Raw genomic sequence first — 20,345 nt, forward strand, 5'->3', positions numbered from 1 at the left:
GCCCATGCAGGGGGTTTGGAACTAGATCATCTTTAAAGCTCTTTCCAACCAAAACCATTCTATATTTCTATGAAAGCAGAACAGTAACTTTCCTCACAAGTCACTATTCCATTGAATTATGCTGCAAAACAGGAAGCTCCAAAGAAAAATAAAGAAAAAAAAAGTCCTAAGTAGTAATATTGGTCTTATGATCTACAGAATCATGCCAAACACAATATCTTTTATTCCCAAAGTACTCAGGAAAGGTGCCTTGGCATTGTGCTTCTCAAAAGATAGATAAAAAAATTGTCATTTATTGTGGCATGTTTTCGTGGGTTATTACAAAAAGAACGGTTGTATAAAAGACTTGAAAAGACAAGCTGCAGGCATGCTTTCTTTTGATTTTACTAGCATATCAACCACTCAGAAAATCTTGCACCTCACAAAACAACCCCACAGATCAATCTAAATCTCCTTAGATTTTATGCCTTCACCTAAGGGTTATCTAAATTGTAATAACTGAGGCCATAAACCCTACAACTTCACCTAAAAGGTTAGTTGATGATTCAGTGCAGTGGCTGGAGGTCTTGATTAAGCCTGTCAAACCCATTTCTCAATGAGACTTAAGTTAGACTCTCAGCCCATCAGGACTGTTCCACTACTCAGATATTCTAGGTGTGCACCAATTGGGAAGGAGAAGCTAACCTGGTCAGAGACTTGTTATTTCTAGAAAATTCACAAATATTCTCAAGCAAAGGAAAGAAACTGAATCCATGTTTCTCATTCTGGCTAAAGGATGAAGTAATCTGGGTGTTGAGAAAAGGCAGAAACATCCATCTCCTTCTTTTTCTATTGCTTTTCTTCCTTTCTCTCAGAAAAGCAAATATTTCATGTCAAATGGAGAGAAATTAGTTTTAAATACAATGCAGAAAACCAGACGCTTTTTATAATTTTTTTTTTCTCTCTTTGCCGTTCCACCAGAAGAAGAAAAATAGGTATGTGCAGCTCTGCTTCAGATATTTCTCTCAGGTAATACATTCACAAATTCCTAACTGAGTAAGGCATTCCACAATTTGCCCCTTTCCCTAAGTATGTATACTGTGGCAGAAGTGCTTCTTCTTGACAGCGATGACAGACTCTCTAAGGAAGAGCTACCATGTTTATTTTCAGCCTAGGATTTATGCTAAATCTATCTGGGTATCCCATTACAACTTTAATAAAAATGCTCTCTCAACCCACCCACCCTACACCAATTTCTTCCTACCTCCCCGCCCCCCCCCCAGAAAAAAAAAAAGACACAAAAACAAACCACAGGAAAAAACAAACAAAAGAAAACCAACACAATAAGCCTGTCATCTTAATGCAGTTTCAGACATTTTCCTGGTCTTGAAGGAAAGAATTAAGTGAGAGGATTGCATGTTCTAAATAGATTTATGTGCAAAGACAAGAAAGAAAAGCAGAAAGACAAACATTCTACCTTTTAAGCCAGTTTATGTGGTATGATGGTAATAGAAATCTCAGCTGCCTAAAAATACAGAAACTGTTCTTAACAGCAAACAAACTTTCACCTCTCAGAAATAAATACAAATGATGTCCTTCTTTGACTAAATTTTTAAGGTTGAATGTAATTGGCTATTTCAAGGATTCTTTTTGATATTTAAAAACAGATGGCTTAAAAACTTCACTTAAAGGTAAATTCAGTGCACATTTAAACTGCAGATAATGCCCACCTGTGCAGGAAAAACAAAGTGACCTTGTTACTACCATGAAAACTCATTGCTATGTATTAGCAAATAAGAGGGATAATTTCATTTTTATCTAATTTTCATGGAAGGCAGTTAGCGTATAAATTATCAAAAGTAGTTTAATTGCATAATCACTACTTTTCCTGGAATAGTACCAGTGCTAGTTTGTTTTCCAAATTTGCCTTTTAGGCACTTGCCACTTGCTTTAGCCAGCTCTTTAGAAACATCCACAACTAGAAAGTTTTGCTAAACATGAGAAAGCTTTTGAAACCTGTCTGGGCCTCTCTTTAGGGGGGAACGAATGCACTTTTCCAGCCAAAGGTTTGGAGGGTCACTACCAGCCTGGCTGGCATCCCCAGCCCCAGGAGGTACCCACCCTGTGGTTGCTGTCACCATGGCAACTCAGGTTGCTCAGACGACACGGGCATCTCACGGCCGATGCGCCCTAACACAGCGGCTGCAGCTCAGGCTCATCCACATGTTTACCAGTGCTGCACATCCCTTCCTCTTTGTTTCCTACCTTAATTCATAAAAATCTGGTTTCCTTTATCCCCCCAGCCTCCTGGCCCACGCTACATCCAGGTCAATTTTAATAACCAGCAAGTGCTGAAATGCCTTTCTCACTCTTTCCCTTACACAGCCATAAAAACACCTGGAATGCAGCCAGACAAGCAAATACAAGAAGTCCATCCAAATATGCTAATTTTTTCACAGGTGGTTTACATGCCTTTCACAACAACTGATGGGGAGAAGAAAAGATTTATTCCTAAATAACGAAGCTGCTACAGCAGTGGAGTAAATGCAGCTACAGGGGTGGGCAACAGTCTGCATGGTGAGCCAAGATAAGAGGAGACTGTAATTTAATTATCCTAAAGCACATGGAGTTGTTAATTTGTACTGAATTTGAATTAACTGAAAATATTGTACCAGAAAAAAAACCAACATGTAAATAAAGTGTTTCAGAAGCACTCTTTAAAACTTTTAACGCAAAGAAAATGGAGAATCTCATGCTGTTTTTTCCTGTTGGGCCACACATATAGGTCAGAAAGCTGCTGTGAATTTTTAAACATAAAACATATTAGGACTTACTACTTTTTTGAGAATGCTTACGAATGTATCAAATACATACTCTACTCTGAATAATAGCTGTAAGAGGTCCTTTAGCTGACTGCATTTTAGTGCACCTGGGTCACTGTACTGGTTACTCCCCATAAGAAACTAATACACTCCAAGTCTCCAAGAGTCAATTTGGCTTGATGTCAGATGCTGCATTTTTTTTACAGCTTCCTTTATGCAGGAAAGGAGTGCAAATGAAGATACTTCACTTATTTCTTTCTGCAAAATAAGTAATTTCTTTTCTCATTGTTTGTTGGTTGGTTTTTTGGTTTGGTTTGGATTTTTTTTTTTTATGTGTAGAGAATGGCTGTTACCTGAGTGAATTTACAAAAGTGATTATCAGAAGATAAAACACAATCTCATTCCTAGTACCAGTGTTTTTATGAAATAATGTATTTCCTTTCTTATTCAAAAGTAACAAAGGAATGGGTACAAGTCAATCAGTTTCTAAAAATAACAAACAAGACACTATAAACACTTTTTAGTTAAACTAATAGCCCTCCTGCCTCAAGTTCTACTTACCAGGTATTTATTTCTGTTTCATTAGAAATCAAACTCTTAGGTAAACTCTGATTTTGACAGAGAAATATGCACTTTATTAACCATAAGTGCTGACGATGGCACTTGGGTAATTTATATATTGTTCTTGCTCTGGAAGACAGTCTAATTTACTTGCTTTAGGCTTTGATTTAGTTTCGCAGATAATAAGAGAATCACCAAAAGTTAGGGGTTAGAAGGGACCTCGAGAAATCATTGGGTCCAATCTCACTGCCAGAGCAGGGTCATCTACAACAGGTCACAGAGGAATGCATCCAGGCGGGTTCTGAATGTCTCCAGAGAAGGTGAAAAGTGAAAGAGAAGGTGAAGTGAAAAAGGGTTTTCTTACATTTATGTGGAACCTTCCACAGTCCAGCTTGCACCTGTTACCCCTAATCCTATCATTGGACATCACTGAGAAGAGCCTGGCTCCATCCTCCTGACATTTGCCCTTTACCTATTTATAAACATTACTGAGGCTGCCACCCCCCAGTCTCTTCCAAGCTCCCTCAGTCTTTCCTCATAAGGGAAAGGTTCCACTCACTTAATCATCTTTGTGGCTCTGTACTGGACTCTTCCAAGCAGTTCCCTGTCCTTTTTGAACTGAGGGGCCTAGAATACCATATTTCTTGCTTCCTTTAACTGCTGAAAATGTATTTAATCAACAAGAAAAAAGTTTTAATATTAATTGAAAACCTAACTGAAATAAAAAGTATCATAGAAAAATCACTGCTTCTGGTTGATTGTTGCACTGTGAGCCAGTGAGTTTCAAGGTTCACTTAGTTTTTGGTTAATAACAAATGATATTTTACTTACAAAAATGTAAAAATAAAACTAGTGCAGAGACTTCCTGTGAATACAAATGACAACAGAACACCTCTTGTGCATTGATCAGCAATGAGGTATTATATGCACTTCAATCATAAATCCCAGTGGAAAGTCTAACTGATAGTGGTTATATTCTTAGATTGACTTAATAAGCCTGGACTGATATACCGAATAAACTCAAAGATATTTTAGCTTTCTTTGGGTGAATTTGCTCACTTCAACACATCACCTCTATAAAAGCCTAAGTTATAATAAATCAAACACCGCACTACTCAGCTGATATATTTCAAAGATAAGAAATTCCTCAAAAGCAATGGTTAAAACATCTGTTAAAGTCTGTGTTACTTTCATTACTAGAAGGAGGAAGGATTTAAACATGCACTGAAAATGGCATAGGTTCAAAGCTCAACTTTCATTTCTTTGATACACCAAACAGTAACATATTAAAAGGACTTGAAATACCAGTTATGATACTTTTGTGGTGTTAGAACCACCAAGCTCTTTTTGTCCTGAAGAGATACAACAGATGTTGATACTACAGGGAAGCATTGCACTTAGCTGGAATTAAACAATTCAAGGGCAGTACTTTTTATTTTTCACCAGTGTAGCTCTTATGCAAGTGTGCTAGCTTGTGCAAGCTCCAACATCTGAAAATCTTGCTGAAGAAAGCAAGGCTGAAGTGTTTTCCAAATATAATGCACCATGAAGTGGACTTCTCCACTAGCAGGCTCATCATATTCCAAGAAAACTAAAAATTATAAAATTTAACTGCACTCACTTTGTTTTTTCAAAGGTGGACAATTTGATGTAAAGAGAATTACACAACATTAACTAAAAAAACCCTTAAGGCTGAAATCTGCAACTGAAGCCAAGAGCATAAGGCAGTGGAGTGTGCCCTTTACTAACATACACATTGGCCGCTTAAAAAGAGCTTTTCAGTTTCTCATGTTTTCCTTTTGTTCTCCCTAACTTGCTCAGGTTAGCTTCAACAAAACCAGACTTTGGAAGACTAATTTTAGCCAGACTTTATTTCCATAGAAAATGCAGCTAGTATTCTTGTTAAAAAGTATTCTAGACCAAATAAGTTTTCTTATCACTTGCAGAAATGTATTACTTCCTGCAATCATTTAAATAACTTTCCCTTTGTCAATGCAAGCTAAAAGAAATACAGATTTGCAAACTAAAAATAAGAAGTAAGTCCTGTTTTTTTCCCCTCTGTTTTATTTCTGATTTTGTTTTCTTTTTGTTGTTGTTGGGTTGTTTTTGTTTTGTTTTTTTTTTGGGGGGGGGGGGTATGCTTTTTTTTTTGCTGTGTTTTGTTGTTTAGTTTGTTGTTTTGGTTTTATTGTCTTTTCCCTTTTGGTTTTTTCCCCTTAAGATGGGCTTCAAAACACGCAAGTGCTACATATAAGAGAATTTACCCTACAACTACTCAATGCACTAGCACTGTATAAGTATAGATGAAGAAAACCTGGTTGGATTGCATGGTGCTTACATCAATTTTTAAGCAAATAGATTGTGAGTGATACACATTTTTTGTATGGGTATTTAAAGATACTTCAATGAAGTCTGGACAATTATAAAGTTATCTCTGACATTCCTCTCCTTTAGCTTCCTCTTATGCAAGCTAAAACATAATTTTTAATGCATCCCTGTGTATTTTCAGTTATTAGACAAATAACAATCAAAAGTATACTGTATTTTGTATTACTGTAGCTATCCTAGAAAAGATTAGCTGGAGATCCCTTTGCAGCCTTTCTGGTTGCTTAGTTTCTTCAACATGCACAATTACACCAAAGCTTTATGACTAATGTGAGTGTAGAAGATTTCTATAATAAGTAATATTCTCATTTAGGCCACAGCGCTTTTTATAGTGTATTGGAACAGGTCAAAAATGCCCTTTTTATTAGGCTAAATCTGCAGTTACAGACTGAAGTAGGACTAAAATGTTTTATATGCTACAGTTAAGTAGTACTGCTGAATGTTCTAATGTAGTATAGTACTGATGGATGAGTAAGAAAGATGAGCTTAGAATAAAGAAGTGACAAGATGTGGTTGGGAAGAAGAAAAAGTATAATTAGTTATCACTCATATGGCTTCCGAATAACTAGAAGGGAAGGAAAAAAGACCCATGAAGGAAGATCGGATCCCGAGCTAAGAAATTAGAATATAGCTAGTAGTATCCTCAGTTACAGACCCAGTTTATTTTTTACCTTTTAAAAATGATCACGAACCTTTTCTAATTGACTGTCATTGGAACATGGAAAAGGAAGAAAATTCCACTGCAGCATATTTTGGTCTCTGTCCCACGGGAAGCAACTACTCCAAATAATATAATAGCCAATCTTAGACCATAAGAATTTTACCCCACTGAAACAAACCCAATATTTTATAACAGGAAATCTCACAACATAACAAGTTTTCAATAAAATGAGCTCAGAGCAACTGCTGTTAGGTGGATAAACAGAGACTGGGTAAACTCAGTGGAGAGTAATTGGCTGTGTCCTGTTTTCAGTCAGCAGCTGGCAACAGAGAAAGAACAGACTTAAAGCACCAGGGTAAGCTTGGAGACTGATTAGTCAGGAAGCGCTTGCTAAAGGCAGCAAGAGCAGGAGCTATCCCAAGAGCTCTCTCACAGAAGTTTTCTCTGCCCTGTGAGACACAACTGGAAATCCCTTAATGCACTCTGCCCTTCATTTATTTTTGCTACTGGACATTTGAGAGCATTCATGAATGTTACTTTTTTGAGTAGTTGCCTGATGATGGATCACACAGAATTAAAATGATTTTATATTTCTTAGGGAAAGGGGAAGACTACCATCTACAGTACAATTATAAAACTAGGGATTACCTGATAGCAAGTACTTTTTATTCTGTATTGAATACCCTGCACCTAGTCACTCATCAATCCTGATTTACTCTTTATGTTGAAATTATGAACTTATCTTGCATACCAAGAAGGCTAAGTAACTGCAAGCCATGCTACTAATGTATTTACTTTTAATCTAGCTAATTTAAAGAAACATTAATACATTGAAAAATAATACCATTACAGCCAGCAGTATAATATAAATTACACAAACATACTCTGCAGTAAAGAGAAAGAGCAGAGTATCAAAGGACTATAATTTGTAAGCATGAGAAAGCTGGCTGGCCAAACATGATGCAAGTCTTTATATATACATGCCCTGTACGAGAACTACTTCCTCCCTGCCCCAAGAACTTGTATCATCCAAATATAGGACAGACTATATTAACCTGAAGAGCATCTATTCAAGCAATTGTTTCATCTTCTGTATTGACTGTGCTGTGTTATGTTTTATTAACTTTAACATAGCTAGAAAATTAAAATATGGAGAAACTTCTCCACGTCTTTCAGCCTCAAGCATTTTAAATTAGAGCCTGAATTCACTGACTATTAACAATTTATATAAGCCAACTCCTGTGTAAGATGGGTATGTCCCTCTCTCTAGCCAGTATAAGGAGCCTAACCTCCCTAAACTGTGTATCTATATTTATGAGGTGCTTCATCTCTTCAAGATATTAAATACATAAATTAATTTTCGGAGACCAGTAAAAACTCCATATCCCAGAGTAATTAACATTATATAGCACTTTATGTGTTTAGTGCTTTCTACTACTACTTTCACTGCAGTTTTAGATCACAGATTCATAGAAAGTTAGGGGTTGGAAGGGACCTTGAAAGATCATCTAGCCCAACCCCCCTGACAAAGCAGGGTCACCTACAGCAGGTCCCACAGGAACATATCCAGATGAGCTTTAAGTGTCTCCAGGGAAGGAGACATTTGGTACATCTCCTAAAGCAGACCCTATAGATCTCAACCTAAAAAGCGAACAATGTGAACTGGGGAAAAGCCCAAAACAACCCAAAATCAAAGCCTATGAACACCCTCCCTTCCAGAATAATTTAGAACCAGAGAAAAAGTTAGGGCACTCTACCAGCTTGTTGCGTTTCTTTTGATGTAAGTCTTATTTCATGTCATCTCATTTTTAAAAACTGACCTAAATAGTCCTTCAAAGCTCCTCCATCAGCATAATTTGGCACCATGTTCCTATGGATTATCAGCAGGTTTGGAATCAATCATTAGATTGACTCAGTTCTTGACCTGATGATGGAGTTGAAGATTAAACATTATATCATGGAAAAGATGGATCAATTGAAGTATTTATATTTTAGAACGTAGAAGAAAAAAAACTGTATTAAATCCCCCTTTCTGGTAATGACAGGAATAAAATCCACCACCTGAAATAAATATAAGTCCTCAGTTAAATTTCTCAAGAGACAGCTCTTATGGGAAGAGAAAGTAATTTTGGAAAGGAATTTATGTATTTTAAGAGGAATCATTACTTTTGAAACCAAGGAAACATAAAAAGTCCCCCTCAAACTAAAAGACCAGCAAAATTTGGATGCCAAGGTCAACCTGGGTAATGAAAACTCTCAGCAGCCTTTAAGCCTGGCTCACTAAGATTCCATTATTTCTGCAGAGAGAGGATTCAAACAAGGTTTTCCATATCCCTGAAAAGTTGCCTTTTGTTCATTAGCCAGTCTGCTTACACAGGTTCACTATAAATACCAAATGTTACACAGTCTAGTGATTCAAATATTCATGTTGAATGGGAAAGACTGATGATGATTTGTCTAACAAAAAATCCAGTGGCTGAAGTAAAATGCATACCATGACCTGGAAGCTCTAACCATGAAAATAGCAGCCCATCTAGTAGTGTCATATTAGGCAGGCATTTGACAACAAAATTTACCTGTGGTTATATTGATCTCTTTCATCCAAGTTGCTTATACCATAACAGTGGTGATTTCATTCCCCTCCATGCAACAAATACCTATAATTTTAATACTATCTTCACTATTTCCAACTATTAAAACTTGGGGGCTTAGTGAAGGAGAAATTCACCTCCTATTTTAAATAAAACAAACTGTCCGTAAATCAACAAAAATGGGAGGCATATCCGGTTTTCAGATTATCTAAAATGGTTTCCAGTTTCCCTCTTTCTATTTGTGAGAAACAGTTATCAGAAAATGCTGTCTTTCTAGCCAGTATAGGTTCACAAATAGCAAGGAAGAACCCAAGTGAAAAAGTGATTCTAGACATAAAAATATATCCCTAAATTAGTCCACACAAATTTTAAAAATATAAAAGAAACCTATGAAATGTTCATTATGGCAATGCATCCTGCTTTTCTGTCATTCAAGGCTTGTTAAAATTACTGGACAAAGCTCCTGAAACTCTACGAGGTGCTGTACACAGATACTCAAATTTGTTTTGAAACCCCAGAACTGGGCTGGGATATCTATACTTCTTTCTGGCCTACAAGCTACTCTGCTTCAAGCAGACAAAGTAGTCTGTCCACAGCTAATTCAAGTATCTGTGTGTGCACTGTACTGTAACATACCATGTACATTCATCTGTTTTCAAATACAAAGAAACAGGCTTAAAGCCTGGGAAAACAGATAAAAAGAAAAAAACTTTGGAATAATTATTTGCCCATGCCGAAAATCTGTAGAGATTTCATTCCATTTCCCTGTTTCTGATACTAAGTATTCACAGCGTTATCTTTTCAATTTCTTATTTTATCATTTTGCTGTGACACAAGGAGAGAAAATCAAGGACTGCAAGCTTGAATACAACATAAAATAAATTCACTCTTACGTTTTCTAAGCCTCGGTTTTTAGATTTTTGAAAACCTACAGCAAATATGGTCAAACTTGTGGGGCCAGGTAGCACTTTTTCTTTGATTCTTCTATACAGAGTTAGATAAATATCATGGGACAATAAAACATGAGAAAAACTCTTTCCCCTGATAAAATAAAACCCCTCACCTTCACAAAAATTATCTTCTTAAGACATCATGACAAAATATTGTCACAGAAAGACAATGCCGATAACACAGCATTATTATCTTTTAAAGAAAAAAAGTATATATACTAGCAATCTTGTTTTTTGTATATCTTGAGGAAATTAAATCTGCTAGCAAACTGCATTGACTAAATTTAATTTTTCTGTTTGGTTAAAGTGATCTTGCTTTAAAAGGTTTTGGTTTGGTTTATATTCTTTTAAATATTCTCATGCCAAGAGCAAAGGTCAAATTACTTTACAATGTATGCTAGAAGTTAATACATTCTTGATTAGTCAAATATCCTCCAAAATCTAAATAGTCTTTCCTCAGATTAATTAAACTATGCTTTTGCATCTTGTATTTGTAAGCTACATCAACATGAGAAGAATTAGAGTCCAATTGCCTCACATTACTCCAGATCATTTAGTGTAACTTTGGCTATCATCTTTCCTTCTGTCATTTATATGAAAGCTGCATTTGCCCCATCTAATTCCTTCCTTTACTGCTTATAATCTCTGAGTTTGAGCCACCAAGAAAACATCTCTTGAGGCTTCTAATTATTTTGCTGGATGACTGATGTAGATTTTGCTTTAGGCATGTATGATGCAAATACACAACTCATCTATTTTGGGAATGAAACAAAGATGATACTGCATTTATCAGGCAATTTACAGACACAACCACCAGTTCTGGTTTAATTTAAATGCCAATTTCCTTTTAGAGTATTCCAAAATATTAAAGTAAAGCTTCAAAGTGCTCCTACCCCAACAAAGGGAAGAAAGTGCAGTATACCCTTGTTTTCCCTTTCATGTCCTTTATTTATACCTTTGCAGATCATTGGCTTATATTGAAAGAAAAATTAAGCAGAAATAGAACTCCATTTTTACACTGTACACTTTAATTCTATTGCAACAATCACCTAGGAAAAAAATGAAACAAAATTCCCCCAAAGGAGGAAAAAAACCTCCCAAAACATTAGGGGAACACATTCACTTCCATGGCAAAGAAAGATGAATTAAGAAGTGTGCTTAAAGAATTTAATTCGCAATGTTTTGTGCTTTCTCTACACCCTTTAGATTACAGAAATATTGACTAAAAAAATAAACATCTAGTGAGGTACCACTTGAGTCATGAAACAGACTCAGGATACGTCTCATACACTGTTTTCATCTCAGTTCTTGTCAGCAGTGCTGTCTTTTAACCAGAGAAAACTAATTTCTAGTGTCTAGATGATAATTTTTTTTTTTACGTAACTCTTTTAAGAAAGATTTTATATATATATATATATATATGTATATCTCAATGTAAAGGGCATTATGGCTGTTGTTCAGTCAGTCAGTCAGTAGAGACATCCTTTAGTTCCCTGAGAAGTATGTCTTGGCTATACAGATCAACTCAGTAATTGCCTTTGAATGGGAAGTTCTGCACGACTGCACAATGGAAAGACAGATGTGGGTAAATTGTTGGTAATTTACAGCTCCCTTTGCATATTTAAGATTGCCCACTGATGCAAATTTAGAAGACTGTTTTGAATATATAACTTGCCTGCTGTAACTTCTGGAAATCTGGTTACCTAGTTAGATGATTATGAAGCTGACATTTACTGTATCTGCAGTTATGGAATATACAGTGACACTGCTTTCAAATGTCACCTCTTTGCCACAGTTGTTCTCTTGCAGAAAATGCCCTTGCCTCCTTTCAGAGGAGCATTCTTATTCAACTAGCACCAAACTGGGAAGAAATTTACAAGAGCAGTTAGCTCTTCTGAATGCCTAATTTTTTCAAGGGGTCTTATTTTAGGAATCAAGTTGTCAAACCTCTGCAGAATAAGCCCCATTAAAAGGTCCACCTTGTCTCAAGATGGCACCTAAAATTTTTACTCTTAAAAATCTTTGGCTCTATTTCTTGTCTATATTATGTTCACATATAACTCTTTATGATTAGACACAGAATGGAGGATGTCACCTTGATAATGTGAGTTCATAAGGGAAATCTCACAGGATTTTATAAGAGGAGTAATAAAATAGACACAGGATTTTTTTTGCAGGATTCAGTTCCTTCTGAATATGGGTAATACTAAAGCTGACAGTGTGTTTGGCTTATACTAGGAACAAGTTAACAAAATTTCTTTTTTTTTCTGTTTATACGAATATTTTCACACTACTAATATACATTTACTTCTAATTTGAAGTATTCTTTTCCATTCTTAATAGACCTTGCATCCATTTTGCACCATTTGGAATTTAAAAATAAATAACATTAAATAAACAAGTGTTTTATACCCCATTTGATGTCAGTGTTTATTATAAAGGTTGATTTTAATAACTGTTGCAGAGGCTCTTAAAAACAAAAAATCCAAAACTCTTCTTGCTAGCTGTTTTCCCTTCTGACTTGAATAATTTTTCCACCTCGACATTAAATTACAAGAGAAGGGGATCACTAGAAAAAGATCCTAAACACCAAAAGATCCACATTGAAATTAATCTCAGTTCTAGATATTTTGGAATGTCAGTTCTTCAGAGCCAAATTTCTGAGAGAATGTATGTGTATGCAGCCATGGCAATGCAGAAATATTCTAAACAAAGAAATAAAAATGAGCAAATTTATTTTCTCTGTCTGGTTTTTTTTTTCCATGCATGCAAAATTGACTCTTATGTCACAGTTTCTTTGAACTCTGCTGTCTAATCCAGGAAAAAACTGTTATAAGCAGTGCAGATGGTTTCAGGGGAATTATTTTATTTAGAATAAGCAGCAATTTTACTTCACCTACAAAGTCATTATTGAAGCGAAGCTTTGGTTTTAAAATGGGAACAACAGAGAATTAATCTGGGTTATTTTAAACAGAAATCCTATTAAATGTTTTCATTTCACAACAGTTCCTGCAGATATTCCAAGTCTTCCGCCAAGGAAACTTGCCTATGAGTAAAGCATCAAAAAGACTTACAAAAATATTCTCTACTGAAGTTGCAAACACTGATGTTTACAGATCACATACAGGAAGAAGAATAGGCTAACATGCATAGTGCCTTCAAAATAGTATCTATCATAATCTATCCTAATGTTCCCTACATACTGCTGTGGAAAAGACAGAGCACAGACTTAAGAAAACTTAGGGAAAAGAAATATCAATCATAGTTTGATGCTATAAAAAATAGTGACCTCTACGTGGTTGCATTGTTCCTTTCAAGAATTAAGATGAGCCTGAGCTCATTGTCAGCTATGATTTTCAAATATAAGGTAGCAGAGACACTAATCTGAACCTCACACAACAGTTCTATTATGAACAAGAGACAAAAAAAGCCCAAAAGAAACAAGCAAATAATTTACAAAAAAACCCCAAAAGAAACAAGCAAATAATTTAAAAAGGGTTTTCTTTTGCTTAACTGGGACCAGAACAACATTGCTTGACAAGGATTTTATTTAAGAGGTGCTTCAGACTAAACGTCACGTGAAAATTATGCTATTGTTTATAGATTGAACAAACAATTCAATTATTCAGTTATAGGCTGAACAAAATGCCTATAGCAATTATGACTATCTTTTACCATGGAAGTTTGATTTTAGTATAGAAACAAGACCTTACTGTTACCTTTGGGAGTGCAGTCCACAACCCAATTACTGACTGCAACAGGAAGATTTATTTTAACATTTGCAATCACAAAAAGCAATCTGTATTTTTTAACTTCCATTTTATTAAAGCTTTTCTTCAAAGTATTTTTAATACCATCTACTTGTAAAGGAAGGCAGTTGCTACTGCATTTGAGGTAACCAAAGCTGCATCTCTAATTTGTATTCATGCATTTCAGGCAGTATTACCTTGGCTAATGTTAGGACAAATAAATGCGTAGCCATAGCAGCATTTATGCTTGGTGCCTGACTGAAAACTTAGTGAATAATGCAGCTTTCTGTGCTGCAGTGGGCTCTGTGCTGCCCTGGGTATTCTTCTATGTGCATTTGAACTTAACTAGCTTGAAATAAATGTGCAAGCTGCAAATATGTTCTGACTGTTGTTGTAAATAACTGATAAACTCAGACTGATAAACTCAGTCATAACTATTAGCTGCTTGAAATGATCTTCTAATGTGCAAAAACATGATCACTGAAAATTGCTTTCTTCTGCTCCCTAAATAAAATAAAAAAGCTCCCCTCTTAGATGCTATTGAACCAAAACCTCACCAAAGTACAACACTTTGTACAATCATCTCTTTGTGCCACACAGTGCTCTGAATGGAAATTACAACAATAGCATATACCACAATATTTACTACCCCTAAAGCAAACTGTAACATTAACTGGTACTTCTGAACATATATGTAATTCAGTTGCTAATTTAAAAAGAATCCTGGATGGAAAAAAATATATAAATATACCTGTATAATAAAAAATCTAGAGAAAATTATTTGTATTCTTGAGGTGTTAGAACATTTCCAAGACCTAACAATTCCAAATGCATATTACTTCTATTAGTTATGCAGCAGCACTCTTCCTCGGCAAGAAATAATCTGACTTGATGAGTCTTGTCACAAACCGAAAAAAAATACAACTGGTAATTCTCATCACCGAAAGAGAGTAGATTTAAACTTGACAGAAACCACATACCATGTTAGAAAGAGGCAATCTGTTCAATAAAAGAAGAGTGCAGTATGACTGAAAATAAAATAACACACCCAAGAGGCTACCCTGGGATGCAGCAGGTGAAGCAGTACTCCTCCTTTTTAATCAGAAATATCAGCTGAACAGTACCAGGCCTTTCTGGAGAGCACAACAGGTCATGAAGAGAAAAACAGCCAATCAATGGCTAGCAGTCCACTCAATTTACTAATTTTGCCTTTTTTTTTTTTTTTTTTCCCCTTAAGCAGTTTATTTAGTTAAAGGAAACAATTTCAGTTCTCAGTTCTAGAGCTAAGTAGCATTGGCTGACTCCTTTGGATTACCTTGTTACATAGTGCTTGTCTCCACCTCAAAGAGAAGTCTCATGCTGAGGATGATGATGAATCATAAAGACTAAAGAATCATAAAGACTAAAAGAATCATAAAGACTAAACACTAAAGACTAAGGCAGTTTTTTTATTAATTTCCTTGTTTTGGTTTTGTAACAGAAGACATTATCCAGTACTCGATGGCATCTGCCCAACTGTCCTCATTTTGGCGGGGATAATTTTCTCCCTAGTAACTTGTATGATACTGTGCTTTGGATTTAAGATGAGAATAATGTTGATAACACACTGATCTTTACACTGATGCTTTAGTTGTTGCTCACCATTGCTTACACTAAATCAAGGACCTTTCAGCTTCCCACACTACCCTGACAGCAAGGTGGCTGGGGGTACACAAGAAGATGGGAAGGGGAAGCTGGCCAGGGGTTTGGCAGATGCTCAGGGACTGGCTAGGTATTGGTCAGTGAGTGGTGAGCAATTGGTTTGTGCATCAGTTGTTTTGTATATTTTTACCAATATTAATATTTCCCCCTCATTTTCTGTCCCATTAAACTGTCTGTATCATAACCAAAGAGTTTTAACTTTTTTCCTTATTCTCTCCCCAACCTCACTGGAGGGGGAAAGTGGGAGATTGGCTACATGGTATTTAGCTGCCTGCCAGGTTAAACCACAATTCCAAGAGACAATGCCACACACCGTCAGTGATTCAGAGGGCACACTTCAACCCACCACTTGTAATTTTATCTGACTGCATCATGAGTCAAACAAGTTCATCCTCCATATGAATCTACAGTGTGTATCAATAGTGTACCTACTGCAAGTGAATGTTCGTCTCAGCAGAAGCAATAACCAGTTAATGTAAACAGCCAAAACCAGTACCAAAGAAAACAAGAAAAGTGCTTTAATTGCTACTTGAGGACTTTTTATAGGTCTCCACATATTTTAAGCACAGAGTGAGGCGGTGGTTTTTTTTTTAAACTCTAGGTTGAGAAAAACAGCAAATCAATGGAAGACCAAGCAAATACTGTTACGGACATATTGCAATTGTTTTGAAGTGAGCTGGAATCACAGACTTCTTGCTCATGAAGAATATATGTAATAAGCCACCATAGACAGTATTCATCACTTATTATACACATATGCACCTCAAAGCTAAACTCAGAGCAACCAAAGAACATCTATTTCTGTCAAAAAGCCCAAAACTCACCATAATCTGCACCAAGTTCAGTGTTCTATTTAGGGCAAGACAGAAAGATGTAGTGACACATGTCAACAGATCAAAAACATACTAATGACTTCCTTAAAAACAAGATCACAGTCGTATTATCCTGAGCTAAGAAAATACATGAAAGGAAAGCTGAATTAATTTTAAAATGTCTTATGATCAGATTGTCTCAAAATGCTCTATGGAAAAACTGACTTTGGTAAAAAAACAGCAATGAAAAAAATGAGTTTACTTTTAATCTTCTGTACAAATTAAATGTCTGAATTTCAAACTTCAGTACCAAATTAAGTCCATCTGACATACAAAACAGTCCCTGGGTTAGACTCAGACATTGCAGGATTAAAATCTTAGGGCTTTTTAAATTTGGTTTTGTGGTTTTGTGTGTTTTGGTTTTAATCTGAAATGTAAAACGTGGCGCTAATGTTTCCCCAAATGCAGTTAGTATGAAAACTGGAAACTGTACTGTTTGTCTGCAGAGCGAGAGAGAGAGAGAGAATAAGAATAACTTGAACAGAAGCAACATTGAACATCATTGTTCTTACAAGCAGAAACATTTAAAAGGATGAATTCAGATATGCTCCATAGGCATTATTCAAATATCAATGTGCTAGACAAGCAACTGTCAAATCTACTTGAGTCCTCTTTAAGCCAGTTCCTGTAAGTGAATTAATTACCTTTAAACTGTCCTTCCCACTCTATTTTCTTTAATTTTGTGTTTAATAACATGAAATTCAGCATGGTTGGGGGTTTTTTTGTTGTTTTGTGTTTTTTGGTTGGTTTTTGGGTTTTTTTTGCTATAGGCACTTATGACATAAATAGTTAAACATGAGGTATAATTAACATAGTCAATTTGATGGCAACTTCTTTATAAACTCCACAGTTCATTTAAATATCAAAGGAAAATGCACCCACTTAAAAAAAAAAATAAGAAAGGGTATTTTGTTTTTCTTTACATTTCAATAAAATTTTTCTTCAGTGGAGGTATTACATATAGAAACTTTTTTCTGAGACTACTAGTTATGAGCCACTGAAAACAGTCACTCGACTCTTCAAGCTTAATACAATAATATTCTGTAGATTTTCTAACAAAACTATCAAGCGCCTCCACGTTCAATTGTAAACCTTAATAGATGACAAAATCCTACAGATTACAGTGAAATAGCTCAGGAGTTTATGAATAAACATATACATATGACTCATGCTCAAAATTTGGAGAAATATTTTGCCATGAAGTAACTGAAATTTATGATTTACGAATACTTTGCTGATACAGTATCACTTCTGAATTATACTGGTAAATGATAGCTTACACCACCCCCAGTATAGTAACAAGAAAACCAAGACAAAGAATTAATGCAGAAATTTCTTTCATTTGGCATCATAAACACCTAGCAACCTTTTAAATGTCTGCAATCTGCTTTCAATTATAGCTCCATCATCCACAAAAAAACCCCAACATACCTGTTGTCAAGATCTATATGTGTACTAAAGTTTAAAACATTAAAAAGATAAACAAATACACATGCACCCTCCCCCCAAAGATAGTAGAGCTTTGCAAAGTAATCAATACATATAGTTTCAGGATGTTATGTTCATGTGATTCTTAAAAAAAGTAGGTTCCAATAAAATTTCAGAATTCCACTAATGCAGAAAAATGAAAAAAAATCACAGCAGCCTTCTGAAAGCACAGATCAACTACACAAGCTAAGTTAACAAAAGCATGCAATTCATGAATATGGTTCATTACCATGGTTACAAGCTTTAAGCAGAGGCCACTGTGTGGTTGGCCTGAGATGTTGTGGTATGTCTGCAAAAGCAAGGAAACAATGGAAATAAAGCACATCTTTGAAAGTTTCTAGAGTGTTGTAACAATATTACAAGACAGAAATATTTAGAAGTTAGATACTTCTAGGAGTAAAGTGACAGTTATATATATCAGTGAAATATTTTGATTCACTTATGGAGAAATATGACTTTTACTTTCCCCATTCAGTTATAAACCCTAAGAAGTTAAAGTACAGGTTGCTGTCTCAAAGACTTGTCATAATATTCAGGCTATGCTATGTTCAGTAAATTCCTCTCCAAAGTGCTACTGACATCAGCAAAACAGCCTGATCATCCCTATAAGTTGTCACTGCAAGAAAGAATTAAACCCGATAGCATTTAGAGTACTGGATGTGTAATGCTTTTAACTTCCTCTAGAAAATACAATGTAAACCAGAATATTTACCTTTAGACCTTGGTGTCCTTTTCCTTCGATCCCGAAAAGCTGCACCTGATTGCAAGGCCTCCAACAGGTTATCCATCACGCCAGTCTCCTCACCTTCTGTAAAGGAGAGTCAAGGAACCCTCTATGTTACCACAGCAATATCCAACCATAAAAAAATAATGATAACAATTAATAACAATCAGAGATTTCATGATATTATCCAAGCTATTTTTTTCAAACTTAGACCAGACTTGTAACATCGACAAATTGCCCTCTTGCAATTAATCACAGTAGATTTGGTCTTCTGTACATTGAAGTAGGCCAAACTTTATCCCATTCATTTCACATTCCTATTTCTCTACGCTAAGAGTCAAGCATAGTTTTAGGTGAAATGTCATTTAAATAGTATTTTCCTTTCAGTACCCTTTTGCAACTGCAAATAATCAGTTTCATGTCAGCTTTCAAGAGCTGTCCCTTAAATGAATTGCTAAATTAGACAAGAGATCATTCCAGTTATTGTAATAAAAAGATGAAATTGGTTCTCAGCAGGAAGCTGAATCACAATATTGGTCTGGATAGGATGTGCACAGGTAGCTTTAATCAAAAGCCATTTTCCCATCTCATTTAATAACCTCTGGCCAATATTAAATAATTGATGTAGTTCAAGAAAATTCTACTCATCATGTTATAGATATGTATACCATCCTCTGAAAGAATTCTGAATATTACTGTGAGATTATGCTTAAATACAAGTATGAAATGCCCTACTTTTATTTCCTCAAATAAACACATCGGGACACATTAGATTTTTGAACCTTGTTAAACCCTGGTGTCTATGCCTGGGAGAACACAAAGAACAAAGAACACAACTCCGGGGGTTTACTGTATGACAAAAAAATCACCACAGAGGAATAAAGAATTATTTCTAAAGAATAGAAATCTCATTATGCCTCACTGGGCAAAACTCCCTAGATCAACACACACCTTGAATACAGTAAGACATATCACACAGTTCTGCAGCTATTGCTATCCGTGAATATTAACTCAATTCACCACAATTCTTTGGGCCTGGCCAGCTAGTTTTTTTACCCTGCAAAGAGTAACCCTTAGTTCTCCTTTTTTCTCTGTACTCTGTCCTACAAGACTAGTTAACTTAACAATGTTACACAAAAGAGCAACACACAAAAAGAAATAACTGAAAAATTAGGAAACATATTTCATAACATATAAGGTCCTTTATTTACTGTAAAAATACATGGGAGACAAAGAATAAACATGAAGACTGTGTACAGATTTTTCTCCTGGTTTTTATTTAATACAGCATGGTTTATTATGCTGAAGTTTGTACTCTTACAGATTATCTGAGCTATTAATATGGATTGGAAAGTACCTTAAAAAAATTATTCAGATTTTGTGTTAAGATTCCTGGGGCTTTTAAACTTTGGTTGGTTGGTTGGCTCTTTAAATTTTTCTTTCTTCATTTGATGCCATGCAATTCTCTCAAGTAATCATGTCTGGAATTAAAACACTCACTGAGTAGTTTCAAATCAGAGTGATGCTTGAAGAAATTTTGAGGCCAAGCCATTAGCTACACGAATGTTGGAGGAAAGTTTATAAGCCTTTTGTGTAATAGTAATTAAAAAAAGACTGAATAATATCACAGTCTCCAAAATGACACCATAACTGTTTATGGAAAAGAGTTCATAAGCTTTGTTGTAGGAAGTAGGAACAACAGAAGAAAAATTTCAATCCTATTTCAGCATGTCATCTCTTTCCTTTTAAGCCTATCAAAGACTACTATGGATTTCATAAATTTTTTTTTTAAAAGAAAAACTCCTCATACGTAATCTGCTATACTATAAGAAGACCCATCAAATAAATTAGAAAATATTTTA

At 35.4% G+C, this 20,345-nt stretch overlaps 1 protein-coding gene across 1 annotated transcript in view; it reads right to left on the reverse strand.

The window, feature by feature from the left end:
- DIAPH3 (diaphanous related formin 3) overlaps positions 1-20,345 on the reverse strand; it is a 210,374-nt gene that overhangs the window by 39,592 nt on the left and 150,437 nt on the right. The window contains exon 26 of the mRNA XM_071740516.1: positions 18,472-18,567. Coding sequence (XP_071596617.1) covers positions 18,472-18,567 — 96 coding nt within the window. The remainder of the gene's footprint in view (positions 1-18,471; positions 18,568-20,345) is intronic.

This window comes from Heliangelus exortis, chromosome 1 (genome assembly GCF_036169615.1).
Source record: "Heliangelus exortis chromosome 1, bHelExo1.hap1, whole genome shotgun sequence".
Classification (NCBI taxonomy): Eukaryota; Metazoa; Chordata; class Aves; order Apodiformes; family Trochilidae; genus Heliangelus; species Heliangelus exortis.